The 21,477-nt window shown below is 37.0% G+C and overlaps 3 protein-coding genes across 5 annotated transcripts; 2 read left to right on the top strand and 1 right to left on the bottom strand.

The window, feature by feature from the left end:
• Positions 1-702: 702 nt before the first annotated feature.
• Positions 703-5,938, bottom strand: LOC129368674 (cilia- and flagella-associated protein 100-like). The gene is made up of 13 exons (XM_055043744.1): positions 5,860-5,938; positions 5,444-5,539; positions 5,300-5,358; positions 4,292-4,455; positions 4,116-4,196; positions 3,851-4,020; positions 3,141-3,222; positions 2,261-2,297; positions 2,025-2,170; positions 1,710-1,839; positions 1,414-1,616; positions 1,119-1,212; positions 703-836 (listed from the first exon to the last, which is right to left on the bottom strand). Exons 2-13 carry the CDS (start codon positions 5,520-5,522, stop codon positions 717-719), a joined length of 1,365 nt encoding a protein of 454 aa, XP_054899719.1. The 5' UTR covers positions 5,523-5,539; positions 5,860-5,938; the 3' UTR covers positions 703-716.
• Positions 5,939-6,874: 936 nt separating this feature from the next.
• On the top strand, positions 6,875-14,164 carry wasf3a (WASP family member 3a). Of its 3 annotated transcripts, none has more exons than XM_055044018.1 (9): positions 6,875-7,041; positions 7,723-7,882; positions 9,458-9,592; positions 9,674-9,827; positions 9,909-10,026; positions 10,118-10,302; positions 11,801-12,022; positions 12,948-13,225; positions 13,307-14,164. In XM_055044018.1, exons 2-9 carry the CDS (start codon positions 7,750-7,752, stop codon positions 13,462-13,464), a joined length of 1,383 nt encoding a protein of 460 aa, XP_054899993.1. In that variant the 5' UTR covers positions 6,875-7,041; positions 7,723-7,749; the 3' UTR covers positions 13,465-14,164. The 3 variants fall into 3 exon arrangements, with proteins under 3 accessions (XP_054899993.1, XP_054899992.1, XP_054899991.1); XM_055044017.1 differs by having other exon boundaries at positions 6,875-7,056; positions 7,727-7,882; XM_055044016.1 differs by having other exon boundaries at positions 6,875-7,056.
• A 568-nt stretch (positions 14,165-14,732) lies between these two features.
• LOC129368847 (V-type proton ATPase catalytic subunit A-like) lies at positions 14,733-20,692 on the top strand. The gene is made up of 15 exons (XM_055044006.1): positions 14,733-14,842; positions 15,294-15,390; positions 15,680-15,808; positions 15,961-16,175; positions 16,273-16,410; positions 16,500-16,651; positions 16,758-16,920; positions 17,389-17,497; positions 17,918-18,040; positions 18,192-18,306; positions 18,552-18,615; positions 18,698-18,901; positions 19,122-19,216; positions 19,802-19,973; positions 20,053-20,692. Exons 2-15 carry the CDS (start codon positions 15,309-15,311, stop codon positions 20,143-20,145), a joined length of 1,854 nt encoding a protein of 617 aa, XP_054899981.1. The 5' UTR covers positions 14,733-14,842; positions 15,294-15,308; the 3' UTR covers positions 20,146-20,692.
• Positions 20,693-21,477: the final 785 nt, after the last annotated feature.

Below are 21,477 nucleotides of genomic sequence, written 5' to 3'. Positions count from 1 at the left end.
TCTTTTGAGAAACAGTGCATATGCTAGTCACTGAAACACAAATCAAGCTTTCTTACAACATATTAAGCTTCTAAAAGTGATGTTTTAAATTATTTCAGGGCTCCCCCTGTAAGTTCCCCAAAGGAATAAAAAAGAAAATACTGCTCACTGTAAATTATGACTGCAAAATACGATTAAAGTTCAATGTCCAGACCTACATTCACATAGAAACGTCTTCTCCTTGGGAACATTTTGTTAAAAAGAAAATCATTTAGTCTCCAGTAACCGTATTATCTTCTAGACAAATTAGTTGTGTGGTCTAATGTTACAGTTAAGTGCTTATAAAACTGGTATCTCATGGGTTCAATTGAGTGAAACCTGAAACAAAATAACTCACAATTAACAGAGAACATTAAGGTGAAATAATAAAAAACAGCCATGAAATTATTGCAGTGATAGTAAATCAAATTTAATGAGAAGTTTGCAGGTTTGTAATGATTTGCATATTGAAAGAAGCTCCTTGGATATAACTGATAATCAAGGTTTCTAGATATTATCATTCAAAATTGCATTACATTCTCGATGATCAAGTTCATCCCGAATCTATGACAGATAGCTATATCAGATTTTCAGGTCAGAACACAAACAAATTGAGATAAACAAATTCCTTCCCTTTTGTTTTGAGAGGGTTCAGTTGCAGTTCAAGAAAGAGAACATCACATGCAAGTTTTTAATCTTTAATCACAGTCGGTATAGAGCTCAGCTAGTGGGTCTACTTCCTCCAGAGGAGCAGGAGCGTCGGTAACTTGCGCCTTCTTTTGGACCTGAATCCATCTTTGCATGATCTTTCTTCCATACTTAAAAAAACAAACAAACAAAAAACGCTTAGTTTTTACAGTTAAAATAATTGAAATAAAACCATATATATACTGGGTCAAATTAGGAGGCTTGAGAAATTTTTGTACAAAAAACAAACATTCTAATGACAGAAAATCAGCAGTGGATAACGCTCAAAGTGTATATTTACGCTGAATGGGTTGCACATAACACACTTATTCAATTCTGGCACTGTGTATTATACTGATATAAACCGATAAGACAGTATCAGTGGTTGTTTTTTTCATTTTAGAGTGACTCACAACTTTCTTGCTCTCTCCCGAAGCTCGTTTCATGCACTTGGACATCTTTATTTGCTGCTTCTCCCTCTCCTCCCGGAGCTTTTCCTCATGCGCCCTGGAATATGAAGAGGTGCCACAAGACAAACAGTTAAACTCTATAAGGATACGAGTGTTTGGAAAATGGACACTCTTTTTGTTTTTCTATCAAAAACAGTCAAGCTTGTTGTAGTAACACTGCGAGAGAAATAAATGTTTTTGGAAGACATTGCATGTGAATCTGACTCTACAATGCTTTCCAATGGTGAGGGAAACAAACCTTGTTCTCCTCTCTCCATCCTTGATTTCCCAGAGTGTCTCAAACATATCTCTAGGGATTTTCTCAATTTGCTGGAGCAAGAGGTTCATACGGTGCTCAACACAGCAAAGCTTTTCCAAAGTTGCTTGATTGGCAATGCGGCTCTCGAAGCAGCAAAGGTAAACTTCTGTTACCTTCTTACCCAGAGCGTCTAACATTATATCCTGTGATAAACAAGACAAGAGTTGTACTTGACATTCACAGGCTTTTTTTTTTTTTTTTGCAGTGCTCTAAACTCCCCATGCTAATTTTTTTACCTCGTCTTTTGTTTCTAATGAGTTGTGGAGCTGAACCTGCTTTCTGAGCACGACAGCTCTCTTCTTTTCCATTTCAATTCTGCTCTCCAAGTTGCTTTCTTGTAGTGATAGTTTCTTCTCATCCTCTTCCCTTCACAAATAGAAGGTATATTTTGGAGTTATGTGTCTTTCATATCTATCATCTACTTGGTATTTGGTTTAATCTAACATGTCAGCCACTGAAAAATGTATGTGTCGAACTTCTTCTTTGAAGTGTCTTGCTATAAGACTGGTATGTCTAAAATGACTTTCTAAATAAAACGTTCACATTCTCACATTTTAAGTTTGGTGGTTTCCAAGGTCTGCTCCAGTATTTTATCCATTTCAGTGGCGTTCTCTATCAGAGAAAGGATCTGGTCAGTTAACTCCGATGGTAAAACCACAACCTCAAAAGGATCAGAGAAGTAGATCTCGACTATCCTCTGCAAAGAGAAGGGAAGGAAAACCAAATTGCATCATTGACCATTGAAAAATTGCTTCTGTTTTCAGCTCTGATTTAGGTTATGAACAACCTCGTCACCGTCGCTGACATCAGCTGAATCTGTTGTTCTGAAAATGGAAAAGAAATCAAACTGATGAAAAAAAACTACAAATCAGACAGTAAAAATTATAGTAAATAAGTAGAGTTTAGAAATGTGCCACATCCTTTGAAAGATAGTGAGGCAGAAATGTAATTATCATGCTGTGAATACATGATAGTTTTACTCAATCCTCCTCCTAATTCCAATTTTGATGTTAAAATTTAAGAAAAACAATACAATATATGCTAAAATTAGCAAAATGTCTAATATTTAGACATTTAGACTGTTTAAGAAATATGGTATGCAGATCCCCTCTGTTATATAGCAATGGCCCCTCCCTTTTTTATTTTTCATTTTTATTTCAGCCTTACAACTAGTATTATTAAGGACTTCATTTTAAGAAGTCCTTAAGGACTTCATTTTAAGAAGTCCTTAATAATACTGTACAAATAATTTGTACATATTACTGATTGACACTAATTACTACTACTAACAATAATAATGGATTTATTTGTTTAAATAAACTGCCTTTTTGTACTAAAACAAATATTGAAATATAATTTGAAGACTAGTACTCAATCTTATACTGAATTCATTCTAATAATAAATATGTATGATTTTGCAATGCATTTTCTGCTTTAAATGTTGCTTTTAAGTAACATTTTACTTTTAAGTATGCCAATATTCTGTTCTAAAAGAACAGCATGTACCAGACAATTCCAGTAAGGCTTTAATTTACTAATGATTCAATAATTCATTTCTTTGTTTTTGATTCACAACGATAACAAATGTGACTGTGTATGCTAGTTTATAGGGTTTGAGGAAGAGATCCACGACAATTTAAACAAGTTGATTAACTGTGTTAACTTACTGTGAGTCTTTCCGTGACATGGGAAACTTGGACTTCGAAGGGGGGGGTTTATTTGAACTGGATGTTGGAGCTGCTCCCACACCTAAATCAACATCAAATATACGTTTATTTGTATGGCAAAGAAAATATGACATTGTTTGTACTTTATTCTTTACTTTAAGCCTCGGAGAACATTTGATGTCTGAAGAGATTTTCATTGAGGGAACCTCATAGACTTCAAATCAATATATGCACAAATAATTTTTCCCAATGTACTTGCAGAGTTAAACCTTAAAGAGAATTAACTTTTTGCTTCTATTTTTTGAGTCTATTTAGCAGTGTGTTATGCTAAATAGACTAACACACTGCTAATACTTGAAATTTAATCTAAAAAGATTAAGCTACACAAGAACATTCCACACATTTGTTCTTGAAGTGAAAAAAATATTTCTTATGTCAATTGTTTTTATTCTTATTTTATACCCACTAGATGGCGCCAATCCCTCTTTTTTTTTTTTACTGTTTTTCGGTGTGTGTAATGGACCTTCAAAATTTAATTATTTTATAATGATATTTTGTATTAAAAGATTACCTCATTTGAACTTGAAATGTTAAAATTTATTGTAAATATGTTGTATAGACATATACAACATATTTACAATAAATTTGGGAAGGCGAATGTTTTCATCACCAATAAGGAAGGTAATTAGTACAAGTGAAAAAAAGTTTACTTTTTCTGACTGCAGTTTCTTTGGGCTCAGAGCTTTGTCCCGTCCGAGCTTCTTTAGCTTTCAATATTTCAGCTTCCTTGGCTTCCTGCCACTCTTGAGGTGCAAGATTGAACAATACGTTTGCGTAACACTTATGTCTGTTGAGGATATTCTCAACCTTATCATATTCACTTCAAAGAGGAAAGACCAGATTCAGAATCGCACACGAGAGATTGCATCTGTTGAAGCAGGACTTGTGTGTGTTTTGATCGTTACTCATTTCTACCTCTTCGCAGCCATCACATCCTCCAAACACTTCACTAGTGCAAAACTGCTCTCCTCTTTGGACTTGATGGCATTTTCAAATCTGTTGTTGAACATTAATAATGGTCACAATTTCTGCAAATCTTGAAGAAATATTGTTTAGCCAACAGTATCAACCACAAATTTGTTATTACTTACAGGTTTTTTGCATCAATGGGTTTTCTTTCAATTCGTGTGATGAACTTCCTCATGTGGTTAAGTTCTCTCTCACAGAAATGTTGATTGCATTTCACTTCTGTTTCCAGTGGCCTGATGCTTTTCTCAAGGTCATTTGTCTTTTTCTTTAGGTTTGCCAATTCCATCTGAGGACATATGAATGTCAGCATTTAATATGTTTAATGACAAACAGGAAAAGGCACAGAAATACAGAAATGGCTTAGATTGAACAACAAACTCTTGATTTACTTAATCATTGCTGAGACCAGTTAGGAGTTGTTTTCCAATGAAGCTATTTTTTGTTAGTTTTCCTTTTTTTTTTTTGCTGCCTTTAATGCGAATGTGATCATCTATTTTATAAAACTTTGAAATACATAATTTACAACATTAAGTGTGAGAGAGACAATCAAAACAGCTAAGACCAAAATTATTATTATTCATAGAGATGTTCTTGTAATTCTTTATTTTCTTCCTGGACTCAACAATCTCTATCAACACAAAACATCATTTTTCTCTTTGTGTGTTACAGACTTTGTGAAATCATGGTTTTACATTGGAGGGAACTAAAATGCATCCAGAAAACACAAAAGCAAAAGGTCAACAGAAAATTATTTCACCAAGTTACCGCACAGTGTGTAGATTTTCACAGACAGTTTCAGCATTTTTGTGTATTCGGGTAAAACAATGAAGAGGTTTAATTTGTCATTTCATTATCTTTACTGATTAGTCAAACCAGCTGAAACAATGTGTGTATTTTGATTAACTTGAACCAATATATTGGTATAAATCTTTCAGGTTATGGATTACATTGATTTTGACTCCATAACATAAAAGCTAAGACTTTTTATTTTTATTTAAATCCCTATTAACAGTTGTAGAGAGTTCAGGTTGGATTTATTGTTTATTCCACACACGTTTTCCACTATCTTGCCTTATCTTTTCGATTCATTTGAGGTTATTTTATGATTTAATAGAAGTTTTTTCGGTTACCCTTAGCTGTGCTTTCCTTTCTTTGTAATCTGTGAACTCATTTCGACCTGTCAGAGAATCTTTCAGGAACAAAAGAGAGGCACATTAGCGTAATTTCTTTGGCACACAGTTCACTTAGCTCTCATTTACTCTCTCTGCACTTACTTGGTAGCATAGTCCAAAACTCTACCGGTGGTATTTCTATGGCTGAGTATTTCCTCTCCTTTCCCATATACGTATCCATTGTTGGTTCTGTCAGTGCTGTGGTAGGAATCTTGTTTAGTATAAAACAATAACTAATACGTCTTCAAACAACCCTCTAAAAAGTCTATACATGTCAAAAAGGCTTACAGGAAAGTGCATCACTTTATGCAAACCATCTGACATAACTAAAAACACTCCTTGTTTCACCAGTTAAGCCGTAGTCCATCTTAGAGCAGCTATTGCTGGACACAAAATTGTCACAAACTGCTAAATCAATTTAATTGAGTCTCACCTCTCAATGAGGTTAACCAGAAGAAGAAGAAGAAAAAAAGAAAACATTATTTTGACATCAAAAATAATTAAAAACTATTTCCTACCTCCTTATATCTTCTACTGTAAATCACCTGAAAACCATTGGACTGCAAAATTAACAGTTGGAGGGTTTTTTTTCATGTGTTACCATGGCAACTGCAGTTTAACTTGAAACGTGTCTGTGCGAGATGCGTTTGTCAATAAAGTTTAGAAACTGCACGACAGGAAATGAAAAGGTCTAATTGAAAACAGACAGAAAGGTGGAAAGCAAAGGACTATTTCAGTTTCGCTGTTATTTATTATCTTTAAATAATTAATTTATCTAATGTTTAACAGATATTATCAACATTATAACCCTTACATGTCTTAATTAAGATACTAAATTAAGACATGTAGTAGGCTATCTTAATTTGTTTAATTAAGATACTACATGCATGTTTATTTTATTTTATTTTTATTTTTTTAAGGTGAAAATGTACAGTTAAAATATTTGTCCTTGTCATCTTAAAATATTTAAAATATTTGTCCTTGACATCTTAACTAAAATATAGGTTTTAAGGACATAGCATGAGCCAGATGTCAGGGAAGACAGACTCCTACATCAGACTAAAAGTGTCTGGTTTCTTTATTTATCCAGGTCATTCCCACTGAGACAATAATACACCAGATTAGAGCGACAACCTGCTGCTTATGCAAAGAGAGCAGAAAGATTTGAAGGTCCCACAATATGAAGTAGCTACTGAAGTCCAAAACTTTAATGTTTTGTATGTTATATGTTAAATCAGATAATTGGTTATAGCAAAGTTCTATTGCATGCACCAGTAACAGGAATAGCAGTAGCACAAGCAGATCCAAACTTAATTTCATGTGTTGTGTAAAAATATTGAGTTGCTCCATGCCCTTAAATTCATAGATTGCAATACTATCCTGTATAAAAACTACTAATACATCCTGAAATGAAGCTGGATGTAACATGGCCAGCCGTGATGCCTGTGATTGGACGCTGGGAGTAAATCTACTGGGTAATCCTCTCCTGGCTCATGCTGTTATTTGGACGTAGGGATTTATTGTTGGTGAATTGTGCTGCAGAGGACTACTATTGCTGTACACATACTGGACAGTTCCTTTGACTTGGCTGAAACAGGTCTTCCTCTGAGAGTTGTTTTCTCACTTGATGATAGAAAACAGGATAAATGGCCCTTGACAATTTGGCCCATCGAGAATACTTTTCCAGGATAGAGGCACAGGTCAGCAGTTCACCGGTAGGAAGTCTTGTTGTTTAAGAGCACCTTTGACTAAAAGTGTTCAAATAGTTAACTTGTGTGGCTTTAAAAGTCGGGGAGATGTAATAATTACTAAGATGTTTACTCAGGACAACTTAAGAAATGTGAAAGTTTTGGGAGCTTTATAAGTAACATACAATATGTGTGTAACGTTCATCAAGTAAAAAGTAATATTTGTGAGGAAGCAATAACCAAATTGTAGTTTTTAGGCTCATGCAGAATAAAAAACCGAAAAAGTCAAAATCATCAACCTTGTTTTGAGCCCAGTCAAGGTTAATGGGTCAAAATGACTCAATGGATGTTGATTAAAAATTTTAAATCACTAGCAAAAAAAATATAGGTAATGTGCAATAAACTTGGATGCACTCATGTATTAAACATGTGAATTACATAGTTTCAGTTTACTTACGTTAGCTTACTTATTTTTGTTTAAAATTAATCATTTCATTAGCTGCATTTACAAGCTGCTTGTAGAATAAGTGATTATTCTTTATGTTTTACTGAAGAAAAGCAAATTGTGCCAAATCAAAGTTGTTGTTGTTTTGTTTTTTTTTTTACAAAGAACATAAATGTTATCAATACAAAACCTGCTCTGCTGGTGTTTGTCTGGAGAGCTGATTTTTGCCTCCTTTCCACCCCCGCCAGGCAGTCGTCGAGATGTGAGAAGGGGTCATGCCTCTGATCAAGAGAAACATTGAGCCTCGTCACCTGTGCCGAGGTGCAGTGCCTGATGGGATTGGCAACGAGCTGGAATGTGTGACAAATAACTCACTATCTGCCATCATCCGTCAGCTCAGCAGTCTGAGTAAGATCCCAGATGTTAAAATATGTTTAGATGCCATCTTAGCCTTGAATTAGTGGATTTCCAGGATTGTTTATGTCTCATAAACACAACCTGGAACTTCTAATCAATGAATGACTTATATACAAGTTATACAAGTTCCAAACAAAACAGGAAAAATACATACATTATAGTTTTTAGCCCACACATTTCACAAGTAATGTACCATCCCCCTGTATTTATATACATTCCTTTGTGCATCAGTGAAAACTAAAAATACAGAATATCATAGACTGTGGTCCAAAATGATATTTGTTGGAGGGCAAGACGGTTTTCACCATACTGCCCTGATGACTCAGATTGGCTGTAACTCAGAATATATAGCAGAAAGTGAGTGGAGTACACAAAAATTATTCTCAAGTAAGGCTAGCACTACCTAACTAGTGGCTACTTTTTAACGAAAATAAGAGTAAAAAAGTATTTGGCAAAACGTCTACTAAAATACAGACTAACTGATCAAATTATCACTCATTTAACATTTCAAAATTACATAGTCAGACAGACCAAAATACAAAATGAAGTGGGCATTTTAATATTCTAAGCATAATAATGACAATAATTTATATACCATAAGAAAAAAATAACAAAACAGACGAAAATATTGTTTTCTAAATCAGTTTCTTTCAACAAAAAAACTTATAAAACTTTAACAAAAATTGCAGGTGTTTGTTTTCATTCAGTGGGTAGAGAATCCAGAAATTTTTCTCAAGTAAGAGTAATGATAGTTCATCATAAAATTCGTCAAGTAAAAGTAAAAAGTACGGAGTAGTAAAAATATTCTTGAAAGTGCATTTTTTCAAAAGAGCAACTGAAGTAGATGTGATTGAGTAAATGTAACTAGTTATCACCCAAACATGGAAGCAGAGACAGTTTTCTGCTCTGAGGGTTTCCTCTTTGCAATATGATGGATTAAGAAATAAAAAATTTAGACAGAGCAAATTGGACATCTGGTCCATGGCCTGCCTGGTCACAGTGTGCACATGTGTGTGTGTGGATTAAGTGAAGTAACTCAGGCTTAGAGCTTACCGTAAAGCTCTGTCCAGCAGTCAAATAAGATGGAGAGTAGGTGGGTGGAGAGCTAAACACATACAGTCTGAGGATAGCTTTCACACTAAGTGGATCGGAGCTGTGGTGGTGGAAGCATGCAAGCAGCCCACAGAGCACGACACAGTTTGCATAAGAAGTAACTCAATACCTTTGCCTTCAATTCAATTCAAATTCAAAAATACTGTATTGATCCCAAAGATAAATTAAACTTCATTCTAAATCAAATTAAATCAAGGTTCTTCAAAGAGTTGTTGTAGATGGTGATGGCTGTGGGCAGGAAGGATTTCTTGTTGCAGTGTAGTCTGTATTACAATAAATTTGAAGACGCTTGAACTGAAGAGTCTGTTTTCCATGACAGTGTCATGAAGAGGATGCCCAAAAGTTTCTGCCAAAGATGATCATTGCAATGTATTGACTCTGTAAAGTTGTATTTTTTCATCATTTGTTAAAGTGAGATTATTTTTTGTGCCTTTCCTTGTGTTTCTGTTGCAGGTAAGCATGCAGAAAACGTGTTTGGGGAGCTTTTTAACGAGGCCAACACATTTTACAGTCGTGCAAACTCTCTCCAGGACCGTATTGACCGCTTAGCAGTCAAAGTCACCCAACTGGACTCCAGCGTGGAGGAAGGTCAGTTAACTGAAAACCTACACTTTTTCCTATTATCATTGATTCTTAACAGACTTCTAACTCTCCTCTTGCTGCTCGCAGTGTCTCTTCAGGACATAAACATGAGGAAGGCCTTTCGAGGCTCTGCGGTCCAGGACCAGGAGGTTTTGTCTAAAGGCAGCACTCCCAGCTCTGTTGCTGAAATGTATGAGGGCTGTGACAGGCCTCCCCCTCTTGGTGCCCTCACAGCTTACAGGTTCTGCATCTGTTCCACATCAACCATCACTTCACTTCATATTTTCAGCCTTTGCAAACTGTTTTATTTGATACAATACAGGGATGACTCCACCGATGCAATGAAATTCTACTCGGACCCATCGTACTTTTTTGATCTTTGGAAAGAGAAGATGCTTCAGGACACTGAGGACAAGAGGAAAGAAAGGCGGAGACAAAGGGTAACAACACAGCCTTGTTGAGAGCTCTGTTTATATGGTTTACGTTTTGAGTAAATATTCACTCCTTTGTCTTTAATTTACTCTTTCAAAGGAACAGAAGAGAAGCATGGAGAGCAGCACACTCCAGCGGGAGGTGAAGAAGGTGAGGAAGGCTCGAAACCGCAGACAAGAGTGGAACATAATGGCTTTCGATAAAGAGCTTCGTCCAGATCACCGCCATCCAAAAACTCTTCGACGAGGAGCGTCGTCAGAAGGCTCGCTCTCTCCTGATGGCAGGCAAGGGTTTCCTTTTCCTTCCTTTTTTAAAACAAGCTTGTGATTAAGAAAATAAAAAAGATTTTTGTATCTTTTTATGTTATTTTGATGTTGGTTGTGTTCAGTTTTCTGTGTTGTGTAATTGCACCTTTTTAAAGATTAAGATGCAGATTAGTTGACGTTATAATTTAAATGGTACACTTAACTTTTGAAACTGTTCTGTTTCTTTCTGAATCCTTTCAGTTTGATGAAATGCATTTGAAAGAATTTAGAAGATGAGATGCTGAAAGTGGAAAAAATCTAATGTTATTCTATTTGGTTAATTTCAATTCATGGTTGCATTTCATTTTATTTTACATTCTGCCAAATGTTTCTTGTTGCAGAGGCTTTTTGTAAATGACAAATGATGTTTTTCATCCCAAAAATTTATTTATTTTTTTTCTTTTGTTAGGAAACATTTATATCCCCAGATTATGCACTGTTACCTAAAATGCAGGCACAAAAGCCAGTTTTGATTCCTCTCAGTCAATCCTTTCCTTTATTTTGCACAAATTAAATGTTTTCGAAAGGCTTCTGGACCCATGCAATAAATCCCTCATCAGAATCAGATCTGTATTTAATACAGCACCTCATTTAGGATGGGATTTCAATCTTGTTTCTTTTGCGTAGGGCTTTCATCAGATTTATTCAGTGATTTATTGGGATTATATCATTCAAGGGAGAGAATTACATATACATATTTGATAAAATATCACCTTGAAAGATATAATAGCTGGAAACTGTTACACCATTGTCACACTAGTTCATTTTGTTAATTTTAAAAGTTTTCAATTGGCCTGCCATAATAACAAATTTTGCTGGACATTAAATTATTCCAGATGTTTTGCGAACAATAATAATATTGTTTTGATGCCATTTTCAGGTAATATAATGATAATGGCATGATAATCCAAGTACACCCTCTCAAAGATCAATAAACTGTCATTTCTAATGAACATTTAACACTGGAACTGGAAGACATTTCAAATGTCCAGAATAAATAAAACACCTGAAGCAACAAATGAAGTGGATACTAAAGTCTCTGTAAACCAAATTTCTGTTCAAAAAAGGGAATGCACCAGACTGAAAGGAGTGACAGACATGAGAATATCAGTCATGCAAGTGGGAAATTATTGAGCAGTATTCAATTTATTGTTATAATTTGAATATGTTTTTTGTGACAGGGTTAGTTTTCACTACTCTAGATGTTCATTATCACTTAAATCCATTAAAAAAAAAAAAAAAAACAATTTGTAGAATTTAAGATAAATGTTCACTTTTATTTCAGAAAGTGAAAAATTCCAGAAATGCAGAGGGAAACTGGATACTTTTCAATGCACATCCTCTACAGCATGTTTGCTTTTTCATCCCTTCTGTTTTGAGCTTGTGATATGGTTTTTTGGGGGGAGAAAAAGATGCACCATCTGGATATGCGAAGGCATCTGCATCATAATCTGCCTCACTGTCATTGTTTATCCAGGCCTGACCTTCTGGACTACCCAATCCCTCCAGTACCTGCTCATACTGTTTGCAGCTATGCCAGATTCCATGATTACATCCCAGGAAAAGCACATCCCTCACCACCTGTGGAGCACGAATACCACAGCATTGATGTCAACTACAAGAGAGTAACTTATGCTGCAGAAGAGCCCCGTGTTGCAGACAGATTAAATGGTTCTGCACGTCTGGCTGCAGACTGCAAGTATGTATTGTGCTGTTCAGGAGCTAGACACACTCATCCTCAGCACGAATGTCAGATTAATTTGTTGAATGTCAGATTGTAAGACATGCAAAAAAAAAACTGTTTGGAAAGGAGTAGGTAAATGTAAAAACATTATTTCCAGCTCATATTTTCACATTGTTCTGTGATATCCTGGCAGGTTTTTGTGGTGGATGAATTCATCCTACAGAGCTTTGTGGTAGTGTGCATTCAGGCAATAGCAAACATGTCAAGTTGAGATCATGGCTGTTCCAAAACTTCAATGTTTACATGCTGTGTCCATCTTTGAATTTGTTTTGATGTGTGTTTGGTATTATTTCATAAAACTCTGATCTGGTTGCAGATTTCTCAGTTTAGCTGCTGATTTGTAGATAGACATTCTTCTCCTTCAACATTCTTGCAATTTTCCACAATGCACCACTGCAACTCGAAATGTAACAGACACTCATCATGTTACTGCAACTCCTTGTCTTACTGTGGGTGAAGTATTTTTACATTTTAATACTTCGCTTGATTCATTTTTGTCATTGTGGTCAGACAGCTCAGTCTTTATCTCATTTGACAAAGAAACTGTTTTTGAACAGATACTTAACTTGTGGGCAGGTGCAAATGCCAGTTAACTTTGAAAGTGTTGATTTTCGAGTGAGAGCTTTTTTCTTTTTCACCAATAACGTCTTTTGATCCACGTTAATCAAAAGATTGTTTCACTGTATTTTGAATTATCAGACAATGCTGAAAAGATTGATTTGAATAAACTACCTTGAAGCACCAAATTAATGACATTCATGCCCGCAAAGAGTGTCTGCAAACTTCCAACTGATTGCCCCCAAAATAAGCTAGTTTCAACATGTAACTTCATATTGCTGAGGTTTGCAGCACTAATTTTAATCTTCTTTCTGTTGAACAGCTCCGTTCCCCCTCCTCCTCCCCAAGGCCCACCCATCCCATCCACCCAGGCTGCATTTGCCTTTCCACCACCACCACTGAATAATGAAGCTGTGCACATAGGACCAGGTTACCCACTCCCGCCGGTACCTCCTCCTGGACCACATATGACGCCTCCACCTCCGGGTCCCCCTCCTCCACCGCTGCCTCCCCCAGCCCCACCCTCACACTCACCAAGACATAGTAAAACTAAACCGGTTAAAGATGCCAGAAGTGATCTACTATCTGCTATTCGGATGGGTGAGCATGGCTTCTCTGATATCATTTTGTGAAAAAAGGTTTGCTGATTGAAGGTGTGTTAATGTTGTCTTCTATTATTAGGCATCCAGCTGAAGAAAGTTCAGGAGCAGCAAGAGCAGCAGAACAAGAGGGAGCCGGTGGGGAACGATGTGGCCACCATCCTGTCCCGACGAATTGCAGTTGAATACAGTGATTCTGAGGATGATTCTGAATTTGAAGAAAATGACTGGTCAGATTGATCTTGCATAAGCTGAAGCACATGATTAATATGTACTTTTAGGGAACCCGCTGGAAAAGTAAACTGAATTGTGCTTGAACTTGTTTGGCTCCATCTGGTGTGGAGACAGAACCATTGATCTCATGTGCAAATACATGCTTATTTTGTACCTCTAGCAAAATGCATGAATTAGATGAATATTTACATCTTCTTCATGTACAAAACAAAATTATGTGTGCTGCATAGCTTAAAGAAGTTTTGTTTGTCTTCATTCCAGTAATGTTCTCTCAATCAAAACTGATTAATCAAAAACTTATTTATCAATGGGAATTATAAGTTTATAATCATCAGACCCATTTTTTAAAACTACATAAATTCTGAAAATGCTCTGCAGGAAAGAAAACACCAGTATAAATAATGCATGCCATGTCTGGCTGTCGTCCATGATCGCTCTAAGGTGTCACAGTCTCTTTTTGTGCAGTAGTTTTGGTAACATGAAACTGAACACTTGTACAGAGCAGAGACACTGTCGATGTGACACGTTTAAGTGTGTTTGGGATCAAATCCATCTAAATTTTACAGAATTAATTGTTTATATGTTCATTATTGTGTGTATAAAATATATTGCCCCCTTATTCACAACTGTTAAATGTTTCCGCCCATATTTGTTCTGAAGTGTTTTGGAAAAATAATTAAATACCAATAAATATTTCATAAATGTCTTTATGAGAATTTAGTTTTCTTTATTTCATCTTTCTCCTTTTCTCTGTTTTTGGCTCTCCCAAAAATTAAGCAACTATATATTGATATTATTATTATTATTATTATTATTATTATTATTATTATTATTATTATTATTATTATTATTATTAATCTTACTCATAACAATTTTTACACTATCAGTTTCTAATAAATGTAGATTTTATCTTGTTTCTCTCTTTCTGTGTAGTTTTAACACTTAACAGGATTTTTTTATGTTACTCTAACATTTGTCACCTTCTCATCATCAATACAAAACCGTTTCCTCACGCCCTGACATAAACATTATTTTAAATGCACATCTTTCTTGTTTCTTTGTTTGTTTTGTTTTGTGTTGCTTTTTATTGAACATCATTTCCAGGCACTGTGAGGTATGTGCGTTTTCACTTCTGTCCAGCAGAGGTCAGTAATGCGCCTCTGATACCTGAGTGGACAGTCGGAACTGCACAGGGTGGGAAACTGTTTTTCTTCCGACGCCATATTGGCTCAAGACGGAGGAAATGCGGATCTGCTTGAGCCAAAATGGCGACGTTTTTCTTCCCGTGACAGCCCGGTGCTTTGCAGGTGATTAGCACAGGGAAGCTCCTCCTTATCCTGCGACAGTAGAGACAAACCTGGACACAACTTCTTATCAGTTTAAGGTAACGTTCAGATATCAATGTTATTTAGTGTGAGTTTCACAGACATGTTTGTGTTTCATCAAACTTTGTTCGCTGTGGAACCAAACCCAGTGAATTAGTTTTGTGTGAGCGTCGGGACTCTGCTAGCTCGTCACCTGACTCGCTCACGCACAAATCAGCTTTGAAGTCAAAACATGAGACAGCCATCTGTCCTTTAAGGCTCGTTTGTGATCTGCTTACCTTGTCTGCTCATTTTTCAGACACTCCGAAAGTTTAGAAGTGCACTCCGTCTGCTATTCTGTACTATGAGTCAAAAAAAAAAATGAAACAAGTGATCAGATACTGTGTAACTTCAGCCTCTTTTCAATGACTCTCATTACCATCTTTCACATGATGTAACGGTTTTATCTGTCTGATTGTGTCGTATTGAGTCAACTTTGTCAACTCTTGACCTCCCCGGGTTTCTTTGCAGGACGTAAATTAAATTATGGACACGTCAAAGCTTCCTAAGATCCAGGATGAGGAGAGAGAAAGCCAGTTTGGATATGTTCATGGAGTCTCAGGACCAGGTCTGTCCAGTTTTTCAAACAGTATTACAATACAGAGTATCTGTGTTTCATCTAATAACTCTGCTACAAGTTATTTATCAAAAGCCAATGTAATAACGAGGCATAAATAATCCCTTTTAATATGACCATAAAACGGTCAGAGTTTAAGCCAAAGATCAGGGTTTTGTTATTTACAATAGAAAAACTTAAGTGCCATTCAGGTAGATGTAGAAAATAGAAATTATTTTTGAATTTTTTTGTTCTTTAGTGAGCTTTTTTTTGTTTGTTTTTCCATTCCTGCTTCTGACAGTGGTGACGGCCACTGCCATGGCTGGAGCTGCCATGTACGAGCTGGTTCGTGTCGGCCACAGCGAGCTGGTTGGAGAAATCATTCGTTTAGAGGGCGACATGGCGACCATCCAGGTGTATGAAGAGACGTGTATCCTTTCTACTGCCACAAAACCTCCCGTTATATTAAATCCTACTGGTCAAGTTGTTTTTAATAAGGAACATATGGAACGGTGTTAGAAGCAGGTTGCGATCACCTTGGCTTTGTGGGTGTGTTTGTTTTCCCCTAACTTTATGCTCCAGCTGGTGTGTCTGTCGGTGACCCTGTCCTCCGAACGGGGAAACCCCTTTCTGTGGAGCTGGGGCCGGGAATCATGGGCTCCATCTTTGATGGTATCCAACGTCCACTAAAAGACATTAATGATCTCACTCAAAGCATCTACATCCCACGAGGAGTAAATATCGGCGCTCTTAACAGAGACATCAAATGGGAGTTTTCTCCCGGCCAGAGCCTTCGGGTGGGAAATCTTCCCAATACTACTTTGGATTTAATTACTATTTCTCAACTAGTCTGAGTCATTTTCTTTGTTTGTTTTTTTCTTTTCCCGGCTACAGGTTGGCAGTCACATCACAGGCGGAGATATTTACGGGACTGTGTTTGAAAACTCCTTAATTAAGCACAAACTCCTGCTTCCACCTCGAAACAGAGGCACTGTCACCTACCTGGCTCCACCTGGGAACTACGACCTTTCTGTGAGTGCTGCTCATAAAGCTGAATGCGCTGCAGAGTTTTGAAATAAATGACGTATTTGTTTCAATTTGATCTTCTTTTTTGAGTGTAGGATGTTGTTTTGGAGCTTGAATTCGAAGGAGTAAAGGAGAAGTTTACCATGGTCCAGGTGTGGCCAGTACGACAAATTCGGCCAGTAACAGAGAAACTACCTGCCAATCATCCACTGCTGACTGGCCAGAGAGTTCTTGATGCACTTTTCCCGTGAGTGCTTCTTTGGATATTGAATTATGTGTTTAATCACATTAATTAGTTTCATAAATATGTATTTGTCAACTGTTTAAACCTGCATGATTTTTACTTCTCATAGATGTGTACAAGGTGGCACAACTGCTATACCTGGAGCCTTTGGGTGCGGAAAGACCGTGATCTCGCAGTCGCTGTCAAAGTACTCCAACAGCGACGTCATCATCTATGTGGGCTGTGGAGAACGTGGCAATGAGATGTCTGAAGTGCTGCGGGATTTCCCAGAGGTTGGTGGAGCAATTTTTATGTTTTTAATGTGTAATTTCTGTAACTGGAACACTTTTTGAACTTTTTATACTCAGAAAAATGTGCCACTTTAGTTTTCAGTAGCTACATTAGGCATTTATGTTTTTTGTTTGTTTGTTTTATGGTTTTTATCTTTTTGCTTTAAATTTGAGATTCTACTGACAAAGCATTTTAGCAAACTGTCAGAGTTGAATATAAAAAAGCAACTACATTTATTACGGCTTGCTGAACTCAATGGCCACGATACAGCAAGATATATGAAGTAACACTGCATCACCAAAACAGATGGAGGTTGAGGGGAAAAGACCAAGTTTGGGACGTCCTAGTGAAAGTCCATAACTAAGTTTGATAGAACATGTTGGGTTTCCTATAGTCGGCTGTGGATCAGAAATGTCCTTACTTAAGATGACATAAACTGATGTAATCTTACTGTTTCCTTTGCTCAACAGCTTACAATGGAAGTTGATGGCAAAGTTGAGAGCATCATGAAGAGAACAGCACTGGTTGCAAACACGTCCAACATGCCTGTGGCCGCTCGAGAGGCTTCCATCTATACAGGTGTGTGCATGTTAAAACAAATCTTTGTTAGAAGCTGGTAATAGAGTTTCGTCGTTAATAAAATAAGTCTTTAACTACTTGAGCTAAAAGGCCATGCATGAAGGAAGAAGCCATCACTTCAAAAGCAAGATCACAATTTGCAAATGTATCGTATTTACTTATAAAACATAAACTGAAGAGTTATGATCATTGTTCCATTTGGAGAACAGTAGGAGAAAGTTTTGCTTGCGGAAAAATCCACGAAACTTCGAATCATAAACATTCGGATAATATAATATTCAAAATCAGATCGTGATCTCTTGTAAGTATGTTTCTTTTTATAATTGAAATATACAGATATTGTCTAAAACGTGTTTTATGGCTCATGGTTAGTAGACCAAACACCCATTAGATTTAATAATATTGTTCATGTCTCTGCAGGAATCACACTGTCTGAGTACTTCAGAGATATGGGCTACAATGTGAGCATGATGGCCGACTCAACGTCCCGATGGGCCGAGGCGCTGAGAGAAATTTCCGGAAGACTGGCTGAAATGCCTGCAGGTGAGTTCACTGGTCATATGGTATCTATTTATTTACATGTGCAGAGATTGTCTGTCCAACATAGATAATCAAGACCAGAAAAAATCTAGCATTGCCTTTATCTTTAAAGAGCTGTTAAAAACAGTGATGATGTGAATGCTCCTGCTCCCAGACAGCGGTTATCCTGCCTATCTGGGCGCCAGGCTGGCTTCCTTCTACGAGCGTGCTGGACGTGTGAAGTGCCTGGGAAATCCAGAGAGAGAAGGCAGCGTCAGCATCGTTGGAGCGTCAGTCCATGTTTCTATTGTTCTTGTTTTTTCACTTATTGACCCCAAATGGAATCAGTTCTGATTCATGTTAGATTGTTAGAAACAATTTTTTTTTATCAGAAATTTTGTTAAAAGGAGCGTTTAACATCATGATTATAATGATCATCTTTACATCTAGCTTTTTATCGAGTTAATATAAAGTTTGATCTGCATTGTATCAGTCATCAGACTGACTCTTGTTTTAATTTGGTGACTCTTGTTAGTGTGTCGCCCCCTGGTGGAGACTTCTCAGATCCAGTCACTTCAGCCACATTGGGAATAGTTCAGGTACCCTCCTGGTTATGGTGCCTCAGTCATGGATCCTCCTCTATTTGATCAATGTGTGTGAAACTTAATTTGTTCTTCCCAGGTCTTCTGGGGTTTGGACAAGAAGCTGGCTCAGAGAAAGCACTTCCCTTCAGTAAACTGGCTAATCAGCTACAGCAAGTACACGCGAGCGCTGGATGAGTATTATGACAAACACTTTCCAGAGTTTGTCCCTCTTCGTACAAAAGCAAAGGAGATTCTGCAGGAGGAGGAGGACTTGGCTGAAATTGTGCAGCTTGTAGGCAAGGTAAGGAGGACAGAGAGGGTAGAACATGTGACCAAATCTCAGATCAAAATTATAAATTGCAACTTGTGTGGTAAGGGAAGCATTACATAATCCCTTTAGTGCAATTATTACATGTGACTGATGGGTTAGTACACAGTGACTAAACATCCGATCCTGTGTTTTTTATTCTGACCAACATTGGGTCAGCTGATGGCTGCAGACAGTGTCAATTTGTTTGCAGGCTTCTCTCGCTGAGTCTGATAAAATCACTCTGGAAGTAGCTAAACTCATAAAGGATGACTTCCTGCAGCAGAATGGCTACACCCCCTATGACAGGTCAGAACGCCTACTTTTATTTATTTTTAAAATCTTACCTTAACTATGGGTATTTATTTTGCCATGCATATACCTGGGGGCATGCCTTTGTCTTTTTTTTCCAAGTTCAATACTTTTCTGAACAACTTGCATGATATGAATCATTGTTAACCTTTAATCTCAGTAAGTTATTTCCCATTATTTTTCCTCTTTTCAAATGAGTGCCATACGATTTATTTTCTAAATATGATTACAGTTACTTACTTTTTATTTTTCAACATATTATATGTTTTATCAGCTTCTGATGCTACACAGATGCTGATCAAATCAAGGCTAAAAACCCTCCTTGGATTAATAATCCAATAAATTTGATGATGATTATTCTTGATGATTTTGGTGATGGCATTTGACTAAATATAACGTTTACTGCTTGTTTTATATTTGATGACTGTAAAATGTTTTTATGATATAAAGCACTTTGAACTGCCTTGGTGGTGATTTGTGCTACACAAATAAACTGATGAATGAATCTGCTGGGAAACGACGGGAGCAAGTCTGCGAATGTTTCCTTCATGTGCTGATAAGGTTCACACATTCCACACGCAGGTTCTGCCCCTTTTACAAAACCGTTGGCATCCTCTCAAACATGATTGCATTCTACGACATGGCCCGACACGCAGTGGAGTCCACGGCTCAGAGCGACAACAAGATCACCTGGGCCATGATCCGAGAGCATATGGGAGAGATCCTATACAGGGTCAGCTCCATGAAGTTCAAGGTACATTTGGTTTTGGTTTGATTTGTTATGTATTTTAGGAGTTACAACGGGAAATGAAGTTGTTGTGTGTCTTCCTCAGGACCCTGTTAAAGATGGAGAAGCTAAGATCAAGGCAGAATATGCCCAGCTGCTGGAGGACATGCAGAATGCCTTCCGGACCCTCGAGGAATGAGCCTCCAGTTTCTTGTCTCTACACCAAAGTAGCCGAAACATATAGTCCAGAATCGTTGGCCCATATTGTGTTTGTCCTCCACATTTGTGTGAACATTCTCTCTGTGTTTACATCACGTCAAACATTCCAGGACTATCATACATTTTCATGTCTTTTGGATTTTATTTGATTTAAAACCTGCTGCTGGAACATTTGCTGTGTTCTGTAAAGACTTTCATTCCTGGTTTTGGCCAAAGGTTTCAACCTCTGGGCTTTGATCAGCAGTTGCACTTGTATCAGAGTGAAAATGAAGATGTCTTCTTTTTTCTTGAAATTATTTTTAAAAACTCAGTTTTAAACCATGCAGATGGATAAAGGGACAGAGTATTCAGGGTGCAGTCAGTGGGGTTTAATCTTTTTTGTCTCCTACCTCTTGAGGGTGATTGTGATGTGGACTCTACACTTGATACAATATGTAAAAATGTATAATGAAATAATCTTTGAGTTTGTGTTTCAACAAATGTCTGTTGGTGGTGCTTTAAAATAAATACAAAAAAAAATACCTCAAGCTCTGACTTTGAAGTGAGATTTTTATCACGTTCTCTGAGTTTTTGAGAAATGGGATCAGGAATCAAATATCCCTCGATGATGTTTGATTGTTTGATATTGAGGTGCATGTTTAAGCTCACAATTAAGTTTTGTTTGTCACATTCCAGATAATATGAATATTAAGTAGTTGTCAGAAGAAGGAGGTTATAATTAATAGTATTACCACCTTGTTTTTCCAGACAAGTTCAAACTTCCCATTTAGTAGTTTTTGGGATCAAATGCAATCTTGTACAATAGTAAACATTTTATCTCAGTGGTGGATTTCAGCACATACTGCTGCTTCAGAGCCACAGCATAGCATCTTCCAAATTGGTTTAGAGCTGTTATCTCAGGTTCCGGGCTCCATTAAGACTAATGGAAGCATAACCCGTAAAGCCGAGAGCAGCATCTTTTTGCCTGCATTGATTCAGTTTGTCTAGACGCACGTTTATATAGACATTAAGGGCTCAGAATACACCAGCCTACGCATCATAATGCACCTGCATCACCACCTCCGATTCTTTGGTTTGTAATGATTGTGTGGGGAAGTTATTGAGGGAAAATTAGAAAAAAAAAATAACCGTGCGTTTGTTCCTGTGAAAACCATGTACCATATGGGTCTGCTGCTAAATTGAAGTAATTACAAAACAATGGCAAAATGTCTCTTATAGAGACCAGTTAATAACTGAATTGTTCTGGTAGCTTCCAGGAAGCTCAATCCTCCAGGCGCCGAAGTGCTTTCTGATTTCTTATGCAGCTGCCTGT

This window comes from Poeciliopsis prolifica, unplaced genomic scaffold, assembly GCF_027474105.1.
Source record: "Poeciliopsis prolifica strain line A6 unplaced genomic scaffold, Auburn_PproV2 SCAFFOLD019, whole genome shotgun sequence".
Lineage (NCBI taxonomy): Eukaryota > Metazoa > Chordata > Actinopteri > Cyprinodontiformes > Poeciliidae > Poeciliopsis > Poeciliopsis prolifica.
Note: the sequence above shows the minus strand (reverse complement) of the source record. Positions and strands in the feature narration are given on the sequence as shown.

Coding starts and splice junctions, on each gene's coding strand:
- wasf3a (XM_055044018.1), top strand. CDS start 7,750: ATGCCTCTGATCAAGAGAAACATTGAGCCTCGTCACCTGTGCCGAGGT. Junction 7,883..9,457: donor CCGTCAGCTCAGCAGTCTGA/GTAAGATCCCAG, acceptor TTTCTGTTGCAG/GTAAGCATGCAGAAAACGTG. Junction 10,027..10,117: donor AAGAAAGGCGGAGACAAAGG/GTAACAACACAG, acceptor ACTCTTTCAAAG/GAACAGAAGAGAAGCATGGA.
- LOC129368674 (XM_055043744.1), bottom strand. CDS start 5,522: ATGGATACGTATATGGGAAAGGAGAGGAAATACTCAGCCATAGAAATA. Junction 1,840..2,024: donor GAAACCACCAAACTTAAAAT/GTGAGAATGTGA, acceptor CTATTTGTGAAG/GGAAGAGGATGAGAAGAAAC. Junction 1,213..1,413: donor GATGGAGAGAGGAGAACAAG/GTTTGTTTCCCT, acceptor TTCATATTCCAG/GGCGCATGAGGAAAAGCTCC.
- LOC129368847 (XM_055044006.1), top strand. CDS start 15,309: ATGGACACGTCAAAGCTTCCTAAGATCCAGGATGAGGAGAGAGAAAGC. Junction 15,391..15,679: donor TCATGGAGTCTCAGGACCAG/GTCTGTCCAGTT, acceptor TGCTTCTGACAG/TGGTGACGGCCACTGCCATG. Junction 15,809..15,960: donor CCAGGTGTATGAAGAGACGT/GTATCCTTTCTA, acceptor TTTATGCTCCAG/CTGGTGTGTCTGTCGGTGAC.